Source organism: Siniperca chuatsi, linkage group LG22 (genome assembly GCF_020085105.1).
Source record: "Siniperca chuatsi isolate FFG_IHB_CAS linkage group LG22, ASM2008510v1, whole genome shotgun sequence".
NCBI lineage: Eukaryota > Metazoa > Chordata > Actinopteri > Centrarchiformes > Sinipercidae > Siniperca > Siniperca chuatsi.
Genome location: NC_058063.1, coordinates 10,592,255 through 10,611,418, shown reverse-complemented (window position 1 = coordinate 10,611,418; position 19,164 = coordinate 10,592,255). Strand labels below are relative to the sequence as shown.

Below are 19,164 nucleotides of genomic sequence, written 5' to 3'. Positions count from 1 at the left end.
GAGTACAGCCTGGGGATTTTTAGTTGGGTAGCCAGTACCTGATATCAGAAGGTGCATTAAGGATACATGACAGCAGGTGGCAGCAAAACACTGTATTTCCCAGCATTTGTTGAATACAATGAACTGCATTTTTGTCAGTAAGAACTATTTATTTAGTAAAGACAATGTTTATCATCAGCGCTCTATATTTGAATAATTAAAAAATTTGCATACTGATCATAGACCAGGTTTCCTCTTACTAAATAATAAATGATCAAGGTCAGCATTACTATATTCTAAACGTTGTGCTCTTGAATGTAACATAGCTTGACACTGAGATATGGTTAAATAAAATTGTTTATTTAACAATCGTCAATAAAAATAAAATTAAATGTTACAAAAATTCTTTAAAATCAAAGAATTGTACAAATAATGGCTCCAATTTAATTTTGTCATGACATAGAAAAATACAAAAGGCACTGTGCATTAGAGTCTGCTGCAAATATAAAACATTTTGAACTAAAAAAATAGTCCACTACCCAGATTTACATGTTATTATTAATAACCCCCCTCAAAGAAAAAGCAAGCCCTGTTTATCTCTAGATGACAATTTGAAATTCAAAACATGTCCATGTCCCACCAGTGCAGACTTGCTGCCAATAGGAGCTATTTTTAAGAAACAGGACAGAAAACTGAATAATTGATTGGGCTAAAGTGTCAGGACTGTGAAAAGGAAAACAATCAACCAGAAATACAGTGAAAAGACATATAAAACACAGTAAATATGTAAAGATGATGGGAAGTGTGCAAATGTTCATGATGTGCCTCAAGTTAATGTGCCACATACTTTTCTACCAATAAGCAATCAATTGAACATATTTACCCATTACCTTATAGCCCTACACTGGTCAGAGATATTTTGGTATATTAGACCTCCTGTGGTTCAAGTTTGACCAAAGGAGAGACTAAAGAAAGAACTACACGTTGTTTGCTTAGGTCACTAAACCATGTACCAACAAGAATCTGAAGTTGAAGTCTGAAGTTTTCTCGCTTCAGCAGTCCTGCGAGGAGGTCTCATCAGCCAAAGACCTATGTGGGTGTCATGGAGCTTCATATTCACATGGATCCTTGGGATTTTTAAGTTGTGCCAAAATAGTTCAAAATATGTTGAATTACATTACAAAATCAAACATGTTCTGAATATTACTGGAACCTTCAAAACCCACTGAAAGAAAGGTAGATATATTATGTGAAAACCAGATAGAACTGGGGCAGACACCTCATAACACTGAAATGGGAGTAGTTAAAACAAATAAAAGCATTCATGGAGTGAGAGAAAGTAGAACTGCAAGAAATTGGTTATTTCTTCATGTAAAATAATCTCTTGAGTGGTAAAGTGGCTTTTTGTGACACATTCTTTACTAACCTAACCCTTTGCTTTTGAGCTCCAAAAGTCCAAACATGGTCATCAGCAGAATGTTTTAGGCATGTTTCTTTCTCTGTACCTTTCCGGTGCTCTCGACTGTGCAAATTCACCATTTATTCAAAGCTTTTAGTAGTTTTTTCATACCAAAAACAGCAAAAGAGCTATTAAGGACACCTGCCATTCTTTTCACAATCTCTTTGGCATCCAGTTTCATGTCCAACTTTCTGTTATGACAAGTATATAAGCAAATACACATACCAGTTAGAAGGAGTCACACTGTCAAGCAGCCATAGTGCATAACAATTATTTTTGAAATCCAGTCATTGGATCATACAAGGTCTATTGATGCTTTTGCTAAAATCATAGGAAACCATGCTCATCAAGACCTTTTGGAGTAACTGGTTTCCACTTTGCAGTCGTCTTAGTAGTAGAATAGCCTGCAAGACAAAAGCCAAAGACTGAATCAATGCAAACATTTAAGAAAGGCTAAAAATGTCATGCAAATAGTATGATTAGAATTCCTAATACCATACGGTACCTGATTCTGATCTGCCTTTGGAAGGCTCTGGTGGCTGAACATCTGGCAAAGGAAGCCCCCTCCCTTCGACATCACTGTCCCCCGATGACATATGGTCCTCTGCTTTCATGTACAAGGCAGGCTTATGGTATTTGGCCCGGTAAGTGTCTGTCATACAGTTATCCACAGAAAAGTAGGTAGTGGGAAGAGCCATATCTGTCGGACCAAAGGAGTCTGTACCGTCATCGTGTCCGGGCTTTGGACTGGGTAACCTCTCGTCGCTCTCGCTGGCCGACAGATCGTTCCTGTCCTGGTCCGATGACCCCGACTTGGAGCTGGCATCTGATGAAAGCCTGTGCTCGGCAGGTGTCTCAATCCACCGGCGGAGGGTGGTGTGCGAGAGGGGGGACAAGCCATTTTTGGGTTCATTGCGGGGGCTCGACGGTGTCGGCACCTCCGGCGGTTGGGAGTGGATGCCAGATGGGTCAGCGTGACTGGTGCCAAAGGTCTTGGGGGGTAAAGGTGGTGGATAGTTGTGCGAGAGAGGGTCAACAGTGGCTGTCTCTTCTTGTTCAGAGAAAGGTCCAGCAAGGTCATCCGAGCTGTTCCACTCAGAACTGCTGGTCTTTGCTAAGTAAGGAGGCACAGGGCTCACAGGGCTGCCATCCACGTTTTCCTCTTGTTCGCTGTCCAGACCATTGTTCTTTTCCAAGATCCCGGGAGTGTATCGGAAAGCTCTTCTTCTGTTACAGAGCAAAAACACAAACATCAGTATTTTACTTGCTTTTGTGCCAAATCAACTGACTACTTACACAAAATCTTTTTTACCTTTGTATTTGCTGACCAGAGAGGATGCTTGCGTCTTGTAGATCTGGAGATTTTCTTTCTTGTTCACCTAGACAATAATGAAGCCTCATGAGCATTTTATATCACAACACACTAATTTGTAAACTCATGGTCATCACTGCCAGATGGTCAAAAATAGAGCTAGGTAAAATCTGTCTTGGGTTTCTATTTGAACATGGCTACATTTTTTTTTTTCTTTTCTGTGTCTCTCCAGCAAAGATACGTTATCTAACAGGGGTCATGGTGAGGCCCTTTGCCTGGTGCTGGGAGAGGAAGTATCAAAGCAGCTAGTCTGGCAGAGCGCCCTGAGGCCCCCTGTGTACCACTCTGACTGTCTGATCCAGCCAAAGAACGTTGCCCCTCAAAGGGAATTTGGGTTCATATCCAGGCCCTGTTAGCTTTGAGCTAACAGTACTAATGAAACAGTAAAGACCCTGAATGAACTCTAGCAGATTTAGAAGTTGGAACATATGCAAACTAATGAAAGCAAGGGAAATTCTATCAACTTATTAAGGTCAATCAGGTCATAATGTGATGTCAGTGAATTATACTGCAATAATTTTGAGATAATAGCTGATTTCACCCATTAGATCAGCAAAAACACATGTTTAGAAACAGGTCCCTGGGTGGGGGCTGGTGTGGAGCTTAGCCAAGTTAGCAGGGTGGGTGTGATTTACAAGGCCTGAGACAGACAACAGCTGACTAACAGGACGAGGAAGAGAGTGAGTGGCTGAGGACCATCTGTGATGTGTCAGCATACCCTCTTTTTCCCCTGTGCTCTCTCAAAGCATTAGTGGCTAAATCCTTTGTGCTGGCATGCAATTACACCGGGGTCAGACTCCAGACTCCAGATCCCCTCCACAACACTATTGCATTTTTAAGCCGCTAAGTCCATGTGGCAATTCACAATTTGATGACGCTGATCTGCAATGTTGGCAAGCAACTGTAACAATATCATTCTCAAAACCAAAAAGGGATGCAGTTTACAATGCTTTCTCCCGAGAAAATGCCCTCGTGTTTAAGGTCACATGCACTGTTGCCAAGAGAAAGCTTGAAGGAGAAAGCAGCTGGATAACAAAGGGCAAGGTGACAGTGTTGTTGGGTTGCAAGACTCTCTGTTACTGTTCAAATCAAAAGATTTTTCAGACAACAGATATCAAATATTCGCTAGAATTCCATCCGAATTTAATGTAAAACAATTCCTCAGGGTCTGGCTGATCACCAGAAAACATTAATTTCAGTGGAATTTTGGAATCACTGCTGTAGCTGCAAACGCTAGCAGAACAGATGTACTCAAGGTGTCCTGTTGTTTACATGGCCTACTGCACTTGCCTGGGAAACCGTCCATGTACTGTGATTGCATGGATTAGACTGTGGTTCAGTGGCATTTAATGTATTATCTAAACTGCACCAAGTGGTGTGCAATAAAATTTCCCTGACATTCCCATGTTAACTGGAAAGCATAACGTCAAGTTGCTAAATAGGATTAAAGAAAGTGAAGCTATCTCATATGCATACATGTTTTTTTGCACTTTCCAAATGTCTGAGCAATCAGTGGTCGACTTATTAAGAGCCATGCTGTGTGTGCTACTACATACAAATCTTTTTATACTCTACTAATGTAAATCACTCACAGACTTGTCTCTAATCCCATTCCAGCATAAAAGGATCACTCTGAGAAAAGTTCAAGAGAGACACCTGTTTGGGGCCTGCTGTTATCCACTAAAAAGTTATTCAGGACATTTAACTGAGGGGCACAGACAAGTGATCTGACATAATTTCAATTATTCCAACTGCCAGAGTGTGAAACTCCCAGAGGAAATAGAAAATGTGCCTCTATACAGACCATGAAAGCAACCCCTAACTAGGTTTTGAGAAATTGTACATGCAAAAATTCCTGACAGCCCTTTGAAGTTTTGTTGATGCCACAAACAAACAAAAACTCTACACATTTCAGAGCTAAGGCTCTCAAGTCGAGATTTGTAGTTCTCTGCGCTCTGCTGTCTGGGGTACTTAAAATTCTTGAGCATCAATCAGACTCGCATGCATATTTGCAGTTCAGCTTTTCATTAAGACCTGAAGTGTGTGGGGAGGAAAAATTAACCCTAGAAAAATGTCAAGTTCTGCCAGTGCCCACAACTCCAAAAAGTCATCGCAAATTCTTAAAAGAAATCATTCGGAATAGCCTTTGTTTCTGTGTGTGTTTATATAGCACAGGCATAGGAACATTAAGCCAAATGCCACAATAGAAACATGTATTCATGCCATGGCATTAACACTACGGTTATCACATCAGTCACCGGCTTGTTAAGTGGCATCCATAGATGGGCTAAGCCGAGTAGCATTACAGCTCTCAACACGCTAACTCATGGACACACATTCACTGCAGAAGATGTACGCAAACTAACCCAGTGGATAACAAATCCATTTAATCGGATGAAGGATCAAATTCACCATGATTCCTTTTTTTTGTTTTCTGAACTTTGCATCACAAGCCGGTAAACTACTTACCTCATACAAATTATAATTTGGGGTTTTACACATACATGAGGGCAAAGTTAAGTACACAACTATACTGTTTGTGTAGTCATAACTTTGAAGATGATATGGTCATGTGCAAACTGAGTTATAAGAAGACTCTTGATGAGGTGTGCAAGAGCCACTAGAGCCAATCGGGACAAGGCGTGATTCACTGTCAAGATAGCAGGTTGAAGTGCATCCATCTGCTGGCAGCCGTGACCTTTCACACTGTTATAGACAGGATGTTCTGCTACCATTTTCTTATACTGTAGCTCAATGAGATTTATTCACAAGGACAAAAGGTCGTCATTAAGGTGACTAAGAAGGGCCCCAACCCAGACGTCAGGTCCCTTATTTGATGAAGCAAAGGATCATAAGAATAAATGCCTGTGGTCAAAATGTCAACTGAACTCCTCACAACTGTCCTCCCACATCTGTGTGCTTTTAGAAAGGATTTTGGACTTTAATGGACTACTGGAATCTGCTCAGCCTTCTCTGAAACTGCAGCTCACGACAGACTGCCACCACTGAACTCAGGCCAAATTGACTTTGGACACATTTACTGCAGCTTGTCAATACAATATGCAGACAGCAGAGGATAAAAATCCCATAGTGACTTTAAAATAGCTACTTAGCCAGGTTTAGGTTTAGCAATGAACAAATCAGCATTTCAAGCCATTCATCAAATGAATCAACAATAAGTCAAAACATAGCTGTAGATACTTTCTAAATACAAAAATAAGTCTTGTGAATTTTTACAAATAAAAGAGGAGGCATGTGACTGAATGTGGTTAAGTGTGTGATCTGTAGACACTGTCATATCTATAATCATCATCACTAGGAGACAAACGACTTCATACAAAAATTTTACATTTCAGATATACCTTTGTAAAATGTACAAATGTAGGTTTGTGCAATCAATTATGACCACAGATTTGATCAGATAAAGACTAGCATTAATGCTAATTTCAAGGAAAATACTTTGATATATACTTTTATATATCAAAAGGGATAATAAATAACAATGCCTGCAACAGAAGTGTTCATCTCCTTGACAGTGATTATTTCACATTAATCACTCTGCATGTGCAGATGCTCGCAGGCCAATGACAAGACCAGCATTCAGCACTATGCCTTTCTGCTTCTGTTTCCCCAACTCACCGCACTTGTGTAAAAGCTATTTTTAACTCTGAATAAAACTAAAGATAGATAAAACTGTAGCTGCTGTTTCTGTGCTGTATTTTGTAACTCTTTGGGACCACAAACTAACTGCAGTGCTACAGAATGGTATTTTCATTGCCTCATGTTTGAATACCACCTTCTGACAGGCCCAGTCATGGCATTTTCTGCCCGGCTGGGCACAGCTGGGTGGCCCCTACAAGCTCACTCATCTCCCCCTCTTATTCAGGATTAACTCAGTGTATTCCTGCTGAGGGAATTAGTAAGGCATTTTCCAAGATATTTGTAAATTTAAAAGATATTTTCCTTCTTTTTCTCTGTACTGATACTGTGTATCACAAGCAAGCATGTGCTAGATAAAGATTGTGAAGAGTGTCCAGGCGACAAACCCCCTAGAGCTATTCATGTCATCTAATCTCCCTCTATCCTGTCTGGAAGATAAAAATAACCATTATTGCAACATGACTCATATTTGAGGTGTATAATTTTTTATTTTTTACATGTTTTTAACAGTAGTTGAACAGATTCCCCCCCCCAGATTTTGTATCCCCAATGGATCCAAAAGTTTATAACATTATTCATCACTGCAGTTAACAGTTAAAATCCTTGAGGTTCTGTTTTTACTATTTACCACGTTTCCTTTTTATGTAATATGTGAGGAAGGACATAAAACCTAACACAAACCAGGATTTTTATTTCTGTCAATAATGTTGAAAGTGTTTCACTTAGCACTGGGAGGAAGGAGAAAATCAGCTTCATCTCTAGAAAAATCAGTTCTTTACCAGTTTTCCACTTGGGTTGATGTTTTCTTTTGGCTTGTGTACATTTCTCTGCATGCTGCATTACATAAACTTTGCTCAGGAAAAAAGGTCAAGGCCAATCAGTGAGAGCACACTTATTTCCATACAGTATCCATTCAATCAGGTTGTGACCTTACCACTACTGATGGAACAATAAATCAAGGAAATTGCTTAGTATTATCTTAATGTTTCAGATCCTTACAACACATGGAAGTCTATTGGGCAGAGGAACTTGCTTTAATGTCAGGGCCAAGCCTTTGTGAAAGACTGATACTTTAATTTGTGACTTATTTCCACAATGTAAGAAAATCTATATTTATATGTGTAAATTAATAATGGATAAATATTTTAAATTTTCATTTTTTTGTTTTAATGAAATCTCTACCAAATGTCTAAAAATAACATATCTTAACCACTGCATATTTAAATGCTAGCTCTCAAGATGGTGTACATGTTTTGCCAGGAATATAATTAATAAGCAGACATCACTACAACATAGTTTTGGTGTGCAGAATTAAAAATGTGCGAGAGAGTTACTTACCAGTGGAAAATGTAGAGTGCAATATGTCAGCCTTCAAATCATCACTTCTTCTCTGGGGGAAGTGATCCCTAAAATACAAAATGAATTAAATTATTCATGCATTGTGGATTGCCACAAGATATTCCAGAGCTTGATCTTTACCAACCACTTAAAAGGACTAAGATGGATCCTTGCTGTGAGCAAAAAAGGGGAAATAAACCCTTATGAACTAATATATATTTTTATCACGGATGTTTTACAATTTTGTAATCTGGTACTAATTCCTGCAACATTCTTTTCTTGAATGGGAAGAAAGCACATCTTATTGTCAAAACAACAAGTGCTCATGATTTTTTTATGTTTTTTTCCTTTGTTGTCTACTTTGTGGCACCTGCAGTTGTCTTTTTTTAAGGGCTATGCTTTGTATCTGCTATCAAATGTATTAAGATGTTGTAATAAACCAAATGAAAACTGGTGGAAAAAAGTAACCTACAAAAGTCATACTGTATTACCAAAATAAAATTACGAATTTTATACATTTTCAGTGACTTCAGGACCTTATCCAATCACAGAAAATTCTTAAACTATATGTTGAAGAATTAATCATCAAAAGGCACACTACCAAAATACTGTCAAGAGATAGGCTTGAATAATGCACTTGCGGTTGAGGAAGTCAGCTATCTGCTGGCTCTCCCCTCTGAGTACAGGAGTTGTCAGCTAGTTGGGATCATTATCTCCAAACAAGACCTGTACTACAAAGCCAACAAATGACAGCCCAGCATAATAAGGCTGGCACATCTGCCTTGTGTGCGTTTATGTTAAATGGGTCTTGCTATTCTTAGAAGAGTTTGTTTGTAATGTTTAATCATTTAAAAATGGCAGCACTTTTGAGACTCAAGTCCTTAAATGAGTAGGGCATGGAATGACAAAGCAGCATACTGACGCTGGCATCACACAGCAAAAACTGTGTAATAGCTATTTCTGCATCATACTTTGCAGTGCCAAAATTTGGTGTACTTGGCTGATAAAAACTTAGGTCTAACAGTCCATTTTACCTTGTCAGGTGCAGCTCAGGTATGGGCCGCAGGTCCTTGGAAGAAAGGTTCTCTACCACAGGTGAGTCGAGATTTGCTGAGCCATTGCTTAGTCTGTCACTACTCTCATATCCAGATTCAGTTCGCTGGATCTTCCAGTTGTCACTCCGCACTTTTAGAGTTGCTGAGCCCTTTGACCTGTCCTTGTCGCTGTAGCCGCCCCGGCCATCTGAGTCCAGCGAGCTTCGGCTGCCACCTGTTTCATGCCTCTGCTCATCCTCATAGATGGTCATTAGGCTCTTGGGTTTGCGTTCTTCTCGACCTCCCCACGTAAAATCTCTGTCTCGCTCTTGGTCACAGGAGGGCGATTGACTACTGGGACTTCTCCGGGGGCTGTGCTGCCTTTGCTCTCGACTTGCCGAAGTGCCACCGCTACTGCCACTTAAAACGCTGTCCACATTTAGCGCCTCCCTCATGGGCTTCCACGGGCGGCTGGACCTGCTGCGGCTGTTCCCTCCACTTCCAGGACGCTCTCTGGAGTCTTGGCTGCTGTCAGTATCATATCCGTTGGAAACCTGGCCTAATCTCCGGCTGTGATGACCACTAGTGATACTGGGCACACTGGGCAACACTTGGACCCTCGAGTGAGAACGAGGGGGCTCATGTGATGACCGTCCACCAAGGTGGGGCATTCGCTCAGTCCGAGTGGGACCTTTTCCTTGGCTGCTGTACAGTCGAGTTTCCAGGTGTTGTTTGAAGCCATTCTCTGGAGGGGAGACGGAGCGGGAGTAGGTCCTGTCCTGACCTGGATCTGGTTTTAAACAAAAGAAGTTAAATGAGAGCTATGAGAAAAGGAAAACACATTCTTAATAGATGCTTTAAATCAATGATTCATGAATGTAACACTTGTTTAAATAAAATTGTAACATTATTAACCAATAAATCTATCAGTAAAAAACAGTAAACAGTAAAAAAAACCTGTTACTTAAATACAGTATATCCACTTAAATGTTTCTCACCGCCAAACCACCAGAGGTCCTATCAATAATACAAAAATGAATGCAGCAAATTTTGTAGCAATTAAATATCTTTTGTTTAAAGATAGATGTATACAAGGGGATGTATATCAGGCTGCACCTGATGCCAAAAGACAATGTCGTGAATAACGTGGCCAAGACCAAAAACTGACTTTCACTTACACCTCGGCACCAAGACACAAAGCTGTGCTAAAGCACAGTGCAGGTTGGGCAGAAAGTGAGGGAAGGGTATTACAACAGGGTTACTGACATTTACGTCTGCAGATGACAGGAAGGTGTAAATTACGACAGACAGGAGTCAATTTTCTTCCATGGTGTGTACACAGACGGTAGCCAGATCAATTACAGACATGTAGATACTGATGACCTCAAAGGTAGCACTGTTGAGTGCATTTTTGTGTGCATATAGATGTGCATGTTTTCCAAATGTACAAGTGACATGTCTGCACGATAGTGTGTTACGGATGAGTGTCTGCTATTCCAAGGACACTTCCAGCCATAATAGCCACTTTCAAAATGTATGGCCAGACATCCTTCCTGGAAACTAGTTAATTCATGTCAAACTACACATGCACCCACACACCCTTATTTATCTACGTGGCAGTGACATTTCTGAACAGCACTTAATTGTCTGCATAAGTTTTGTTTTAAGTTTCTAAAATCAAAAAGATAATTCTATCTTATTTTGCATGGAAAATGTGGTGTCGTAGCAGTGCTCTTTCCTATCTAAAAACAAAACTTGCATTGTGCAAGGTTCATCTATCCAATGCATTTTCATATCTTAAAGCTGACAGTGCTTGAATCAGAGGCTGCTTTGTATTGGAGTCATCCTCTAAATGTATGGAAGCAAATTAGGATCATTAGTATTTTGAGCTTGAATGTGTGACTTTGTAAAGAAGTTTTCAGCTATGTATATGTATGTATATTTTGTGTATGTGTAATTAAAATATGTGCAGGAATATTTTCAACAGTGAGGTTTCACACAGTCTGAGAGATGGACACACAAATGTCCTATCTTTGTATGAGACACTTAAGTTACAAGCTACATACATGTTACAAGTTCCACACATGAATTTTAGCCCTGTTTTAACGCCTGCGCTGACTAGCCAATCAACTCGTTGCCCACTGACCATCCAATTAGAGGAAGTCAAACTGTCCGATTAGGGGACAAAAGGTTCTAGCACGATCTGGTTACTTCGTCCAACTGTAGTATGCTGGAGTCAACATGGAGGAGCCAGAGGCGAACTCTTCTGGGATACAGGTGGGTTAATTAGCACGGAACATGCCAGTAAAGTTTTACATTGTAATTAACTAGATAAATCAAGACAGCTGTGCATGACAGAATGGGGGTCGCACACTCACGCTCCAATCAGCATGACGACTTTGAATCAGAGCTAGAGTGCGCGACCCCCATTCTGTCATTTGTTTGTACACGATCCTCTGGAGTCGGCGCCTTACTAATCTTGATGAGCGTTCCTGCCTTGTACATGTTCAAAGTTATACTGAATAACAATAATGAACAACAAATACATTATTATACTATAATAATTATACTTATGCCTGCCATATCATACCTCTGCATGTCTCCTCGAGTTACTGTTATGGCTGACCGCTGGTGAGCTTGTGGCACACTTGAAACTTTTTGGCTGTGCATTTGACAAGATGTTCACAAAGCTGCAAACAGCTCTTTCTATTAAGGAGTTCTGCTCCTGTGTGTTTGATATTAAAGAAATTTAGCAGCTCATGAAAGAGGTGTATGGCAAATAAAACAAATGTTCTCCCATCATAAAAACATAACACTGAGCACATTTTGCTGTATTAACAGTTCACAACTGTCCCCTTTTAGATTTGTAGATCGTATTATTAGCCTACTACTGTTACTTTCTTGTTCATTTGGCTTATTTTCCAGCTGATGTGAACATGTACAAGTTGGATTGCAAACTGAACCTTCTCCACCTTTAGCTAACTACCTTCCTTCTCACATTAAATGCCTGCAGCATTAGGTCTTGAAGCACCTGTTAAAAAATAGCCTTACTTTCCTTAATATCATTGTTGTTGTGCTCCAAAGCCACAAATGTAATGTTTTATTGTACACAACCAATATATTGAACACAATATTAATGATAAAAGATTAGGCTGTTAACGTAGCAGGATCAGAAGATTCTATTTGCTGAAAATATTGAAACAAAGTCCAATCTCAGATATGGGATGGACAGGAAGGCTGTTTGTTCAGTATTTTAAAGGACTATACTGATGCTCAAATGTTTTACTTAATGGACAATAACTGAACACTATGGTATTTGTATATTTTAGTGTTTGTAATACAAATTACTTTAATGTCAGTGACAGCAACCTGAATTCAATTTCTTAAACCGTCTTAAAATATTTAGGTTTATATATAAAAATCTGAATCAAAGAATGTTTTTTCCTTACAGCTGATGGTTGATTTATTACAGTATATAAAAGGTTTAAACAACAAAGCACTTATATACACTTATTGATTCAAACAATGTGAATGCTTATAGATTAGGTACAATTATATCAGCAAAGTTTTCAAAATTCCAAAGACAGAGAGCCACTTTGATAGAGAGGAGAGTAGAGTAGATGGACAGCAGGACACCTGTAAGACAAAATGGAAAAAAAGAAACTTAGTTGTATGATAATACTGACGTTGGTGTCAACCAGGAAAAATTGTATGCCTTCAATATCTTATTGCCTCTTTGGACTTGAGGATATACAATAGTCTTTACAGCAGTACATTAAAAAAACATTGCCTAATGCAAATCATGTGTGAATGGCATTTTTCTAAACTGAGAAGGTCAAAGGATGCTGAACAGTTATCCACAGTCAAGTTATGTAGTCTGTTGTCAATTTCAATAGTTAGATCACTACTGTTAAATATTAGCAGCATCATATGATCAAAGGTAATGTGTAAATCAAGGTTTAATTCACACTCACTCATAGATTGTTTATGATAAAGTTTGTTTAGTGTGTGTAACCTTTGGTTTACAAATTACAGGTAGCCTACATGCACATTCAACAACAAACTAGCCAGACTGTCAGTTCCAACCTATCCAGTATGAAGATTAAAGCTAGCCAAAGATTGGTTAACTAGTGGTTCTGTTGTCAGTCAACTTGACTAAAGTTAGCGTTAGCGGCTATGCTAGCAATAGCATTGTGGCTAATATTAGCTAGCCAACAATAAGGACTTAAATATGCTGCACAAATATTTCACCCTTCGGTTCATATTTAGATTCTGTATTCTGAGTTAGAAACCACTTTTACTGTAATTTTAAAACCCTAAACCTGTATTTCTACCATTCAAAACATTAACAGTTAGGAGAGGTTCACTGCTACTTACCAGAAAAGACTTGAGAACAAACTGGACCCGTCTCCCTCTGGCTCTTCCATGTTGACTTCCGCATACTACAGATGGACGAAGTAACCAGAACGTGCTAGAACCTTTTGCCCCCTGATTGGACAGTTTGACTTCCTCTGATTGGTTGGTCAGTAGGCAACTAGTTGATTGGCTTGTCAGCGCAGGTGTTAAAACAGGGCCAAAAATCATGCTTGTAAGTCATAGCTTGTATGTAGCTTGTAACTTCAGTGTTGCTTACAAAGATAGGACATTTGTGTGTCCGTCTCTCAGACTGTGTGAAACCTCACTATTGAAAATATTCCTGCACATATTTTATTATTACACATACACAAAATATTTCTACAACTGCAAAACCTTTTTACAAAGTCACACATTCAAATACGTGCATGCAAACATTTTCACATGCATGCTAAAGGTGATATACTACTGCAGGCTCTGAAATTATGAACATAATTTCACATGTTTAAAATATTAATGACCCTAATTTGCTTCCATATAAATGGCTGGAAAAATCTAATCTGTGGTAACATCGTGTTTGAGGGTACAGAAAGTGAATTTAATACTACATATAGCTGTCATTCCTTGGAAATAAGCCTGCAAGAGATGTAGCCCCTATTGCCTTGGATTTTGCTGACTGTGTGCCAGAGTTAAATCACTTCAAACATTGCTTGCTACATTTTTGCTCGTATATATGATACCGGTGCATTTTAAAGGGTTTCTGCTGGCGGCTCAGTGTTGTCAACAGTACACAACCCTGTGGATCATTTTGGAAGAATGGCAACATGTCTACATCAGTACAGTCAGGGATAATTTAGAAATACCCTGGGGTTTTCCCATGGTCCAATATGAGCAGCAAAGTTGCTTAAGCTTTTCTTGAGTGTTTTTTTTTCCCAGGACTTTTTAGCCAAGCGCTAGCCTGGGCCTGAACCGTGCTGCGGTAAATTCTTACTACTTACATTAACTGTAGTGTCACCTCCAGCCACGCCATTCATCACGGCAATGACACTAGCCTCCTTTAGCCTACTGCATTCAATCAAAATGGGACATGAGCTTGCTGCTAACACAGGCTGCTGCTGTTGATGTGGTGGATTTGGGAGCTTGTTACAATTGTGCTCCATAATCCCTTCACTGATACTTAATTGAAAGCAGTGATATACTAAAAGAGTATTAAAGGAGTGGACCAATCAGCCTTCTGATTAGAACCAACACACGCACTCAATTTGTGAGGTAAAAAAAGGAGAAAACATGAGAAAATAGTGGTAGGAATATGAATTTTTGGAGTTAAATTCACCCTCTAATTAAATTATACAGTAGTTATCGCTATGTGGTTGGATCTGCTGAGTTTATAGTGTATGTTTGTTTGAAAATGTTCATTTAGACCACAGAGAGGGGAACCAATGGCTCTGAATATGAGAGTGGGATGAAGGCAGGCTCCAATAGACGTCAGCACTTAATCCCCTTTCTGACACATTGCTCCCGAACCGGCTGTTACATAAGGGCTGGGGAAGTGAAAGGCTAGCATGTATCATAAAGCCTGGCAATTCTCACGTCTATGTTTATGTGTTGCATTGCATGTGCAGTCCACATCTATACATCCACATACTATCTATGTGCGACCAACCTCTGTAGCGTGACTCCGACCTCCGTTGACCGCTCCTATCAGGCTCTCTTCTGGATGGATGCATCCCACGCATCTCTCCTGCTCGCTGGGCAACTTCTCGAGAAATCTCCCTGAGGTAACTCTTGGGATTGCTGGTGCCAATTTTCACTACAAAACAAAAGAGATGTCATGTACTACCATCATGTTTTTCGCACAATTTCCCAAATGAGGGGCAGAGGGCAGATAACCAGTGTGTAATTAATGCTGAGGTTTTTTTTTTTTCCCCAATCTCATTTAAAACTCTGCAGAATCAGGTGGGGATTTCCACCACTGCAGACACCATTAAACTTATTTTTATCTTAGTGTACATATGGATATCTATTGTCACTACATCCTTTTCCTTGTCAGTGTTTTCCATCTCTTAGTCCCGAGCACCCCCAAGGCACTGAGCAGTTACTGAGTGTGTAGACGGAGGCGAACTTTACAGCACATCATTGTGCTGATGTATACGGTACATTTTCTGCTACATGAGGGGAAACGCAGCAGGGTGGAAACATGGCCATGCAGAGGCTTCTCTGCCCCGTCTCTGGCAGATATTCACTTTGAAACGCAATGATTAGTCATAGCACTGGAAAACATGATCATACTGTGGTTCTGTTAGCTGTCTGACATTTCACAGGAATCGCTCTGAAGAGAACTTGACGTTTCAGAAATACCAGTTGTTTTTGAGACTATATTTTTAGGACTCCATTTTCTCTTCAGCACCAAAACAACTGAATGTGTAACAGTTCACAACATGATGAATCAGAGCTTAATAATTTGACTTTAAATTTGACTGTGATTCTTCTGAAAGCTCTGAGCAACTACTGGCATTTTATTGTATTGACTGCAACCATCCCACCCTACACCACAGCTGAAGCAGCAAGCTTTCAAGCAAGAGGAAACAATGACACACAGATCTCTAGGACCTTCACAACTTTACACAGCCACGTAATAACAATGGAACATGCAATAATATCAAAGGAGATGCAATTTCACCAGTTTTGTCTGCCTACATTTTGTTTCATCGTCTTTCCATTAGGGGCCATTTACTTATCTTAACAAATCTTTTCTCAATGTACACTCTTCTCCCTACTTGAACTTAAGTGTGTGCAGAATTGGCAGCTCTTTGTGACCTCACTTCGCAACAAGGGTCCCTAATCCCTTCTGTATTACTAACACGTCCAGATTTAGTTTTACAGCAAAGACATTTAATTATCCCTTCCTCTGGTTGCTATGCCAGATCTGTTCTTGTCACCACTCTCTGTGGACAAAAATATTTATGAATTAAGCAGTCTTTCAAGGCTAAAAACTACAACCACCACATGATGTGACTCATCTCTCTCTTGCATGTTTTTTCCTTGATCACTGCAAAACACTATTTCCACAAGCACATGTTGTGTGTTTGAACTATAGTTTTGTTTAGACCGACAAGAAGTAAAAATCTCTTACAGATTTTTCCAGACCCCAACACTTAATTTTTAATTAAATTACTTGTTAAAATGGAAACTTTTGCTGTGTGATCCTCCACATCTTGGGTTACGAAGCTCTTGCTCGCTCGCTCGCTCTCTCGCTCTCTCTCTCTCTCTCTCTCAAACATATTCAGTCCTTCCATATTTCCCGTCTTACCTGGTCCCCGTCCTGCACTGTTCTGAGCGCTGCTCCTGCTGAAGGCCGAAGAGGTCTTCTCTTTGAAAGAGCCTTGGCCCAACAGAGCGTTCAGATTCTCCCTGGTGAGGTCCAGCTTCTTGGGGGCTAAAACTGGAGACTCAACACCTTCAGAGGAGGAAAAAGGAGACATGAAAATATTACATTTTCAAGCTAAGGCCATATATACAGGGTTTACTTTTTCCAACAAAAACACAATAAAAATTGTTACTTAACTTTTATGATAAAACATATATTTGATATCAACAAATACACAGACTGCACCTGAAAGTAAGAAACAGAATTTAAAATTACAAAATCCACACAATGTTCTCCTTGGTTTTTGTAGGATCATCCAGTTTGGTCCGGTGCCCTGTCAGCTCTGATGGGCAGTGAGCGGCTGCCACAGCTTGCACCTGGGGAACGGCCAGCATGGAGAGATGGAGGAGGATCTTTGAAGGGGATAAAAACCTCCCCAACCAAACAAATCCAGGGATATATAATCCAAACAGCAGAGATGTTCAGCAGTTGTCATTAACAAATTTTCATTACTGCCTGCAAAGGCAACTAACATGATCCAGGATTTTACACGTCCTATAAAGAGTTTTTTTTTGTTTGCTGATGTTTCTCTCGATTTGATTTCCATTTAAAGTGATTTGTAAATGAAGGGAATCTTTATTTACAGTTAATTAAATGTGTACTGAAGGAGTAAAAGCACTACTTAAACAAACCACCAGCACTGCAAGAATTTTACTAAGTACAAACATCATCTCGTCGTCTTTTCAAATTTCCTTCTACACATAAGATGACATTTGTTCTTAGTCAAACAATTAACTGCAGCTGGGTATACAGAGGCAAATAGGTCAAAAGAAGATAAATAAGTCACACTTTTTAAACATTTAAATCGAACCTCAGACTAAATTACATTTCAAGGCAAGCCACTTTGAGTGTAAAGAAACTTCTGGCTAAACTCTGAATGTTGCGTTCATCTAGTACTGCCAAAACTTTCTTCACACCTCCCTCCACATCACCTCCCTCCACATCCTGCACTATTCTTACGACTATAAAGACTAAAAAAGAGGTAGCTGCCCGCCTCAGCTTCATATTTATGAGTGTTTTACAATATGGCATTATAATCAAACAGGTCACTTGGGATGGGATTGTTGTTAGTGAAAGCAAATAAAAACACTCAACAGCACCAATAACAAAGATAAATGCATCTCAAAGGAATTTGATGCTGTCATTTCCATAAAAGGACACTAAATCAACACCTCATCTTACCCGATACAATATAACTATGTTGCCAACAGAATGTCTACAGTGACATAGTTGAGGTTAATTTTGATGAGGATTTTTAAAAGGTCATGATGACCTCTGAGCCATTCTTTATCAGGGTCCTCATTCCAGTAAAAGTTGGCAAAGTAGTTAACGTCCACAAATACAGAAGCAAGACTGATTCTTAAAAACAACCCTACTTGGATAGATCATACCTTGCACTTCTCCATTGACAGGGGTCTTGTTGTGAGACTGGCTGCTGTTTTGTCTTGAGGCATCATCTACGGTGATAGCAGTCCCGTCGGGGTTGGAGTAAAATAGGAGGAGAGGCTGGAAGTGACCTTTGATACATTTGCTGACCACATCTTTCCACCTGGAGCCGATCTAGAGTAAAAGACGAAGAAAAGCTGGTCAATGCACACGTACATGCAATTTTAAGCACAATAGACACAGGATGACACATGATTTCTGCATCTTTATGTGTGATAATACACAATGAAACAAAGAAAAAAAACTAAACAAAAAAAGATTTACAGCATTATTTTGTGTGAAAATAATATACATGCTTTCTTGGGGATCAATCTATTTAAAGATATTAAAGAGGGTTTAAAATGTTGGATTTTCCTAATGGGAAATCAAGCGACCATGGTTCAATTCAATTTAGAAAAGCAGACAGACTGTGCACATAACAGGATAATTTGCTTTCTTGTGACCCCATTTATTTTCATTTTACAAAGAGGTATCAAAAAAGTTTTGTTGTATAACTGTGATTTGATATAAAGCATTTTAACTTCTTACAAACTGAACAATTTTGCACTAATGCCCAGGTCAAGTAGCATCACCACCAGAAGGTCACAACCCATGTCAATCTTAACCAAACAGAAAATCATCTGACAGTTTTCATAAAATTCTTTGGCAAATTTAAAACAAAACCTCACCTTTATTGTGCATGATCTAATTTGTGAGTGAATATAACACACTGAGACGAAATCGCACAATCACATTAGATAAGCTGTGTAAGGTGCGTGTCTCGCCACAAAGGCACAACAAAGGAAGGCTGCAGGCTAACAGATGCTTGGGTGTGCCTTAATTAAGTAAATGACGGTGGATTGGGAGGGGGTTGGCGGAGGAGAGATAGAAAGATGAGGTAAAGAAGAACTAATGCAAAGCAAAACAAAGGAAACACAAAAGAAGGAATGTTGCAGAGATGGAGAAAAAATAAATAGATTGTGGATGAAGGAATATACACTAGCAGAAGGAAGACAAGAACAACCTCCAATGTATGCTTAATATTTTCTGTGTGTAAAGCACTATAAACAAAGCTCAATGCTTGGCAGCCTTTTACTCCTGGCATGTACTGTACTGT

The 19,164-nt window shown here is 39.5% G+C and overlaps 1 protein-coding gene across 2 annotated transcripts in view; it reads right to left on the bottom strand.

The window, feature by feature from the left end:
- Nucleotides 1-318: 318 nt before the first annotated feature.
- The window catches only part of LOC122870038 (inactive ubiquitin carboxyl-terminal hydrolase 53-like), a 38,392-nt gene continuing 19,546 nt past the window's right edge, over nucleotides 319-19,164 (bottom strand). For both annotated transcript variants that reach the window (XM_044183640.1, XM_044183641.1), the window contains exons 10-17: nucleotides 18,014-18,182; nucleotides 16,506-16,652; nucleotides 14,859-15,005; nucleotides 8,843-9,632; nucleotides 7,809-7,876; nucleotides 2,751-2,817; nucleotides 1,944-2,665; nucleotides 319-1,842 (exon numbers count right to left, since the gene is read on the bottom strand). In XM_044183640.1, the coding sequence (XP_044039575.1) occupies nucleotides 1,766-1,842; nucleotides 1,944-2,665; nucleotides 2,751-2,817; nucleotides 7,809-7,876; nucleotides 8,843-9,632; nucleotides 14,859-15,005; nucleotides 16,506-16,652; nucleotides 18,014-18,182 (2,187 nt within the window). In that variant the 3' untranslated portion in view covers nucleotides 319-1,765. The remainder of the gene's footprint in view (nucleotides 1,843-1,943; nucleotides 2,666-2,750; nucleotides 2,818-7,808; nucleotides 7,877-8,842; nucleotides 9,633-14,858; nucleotides 15,006-16,505; nucleotides 16,653-18,013; nucleotides 18,183-19,164) is intronic.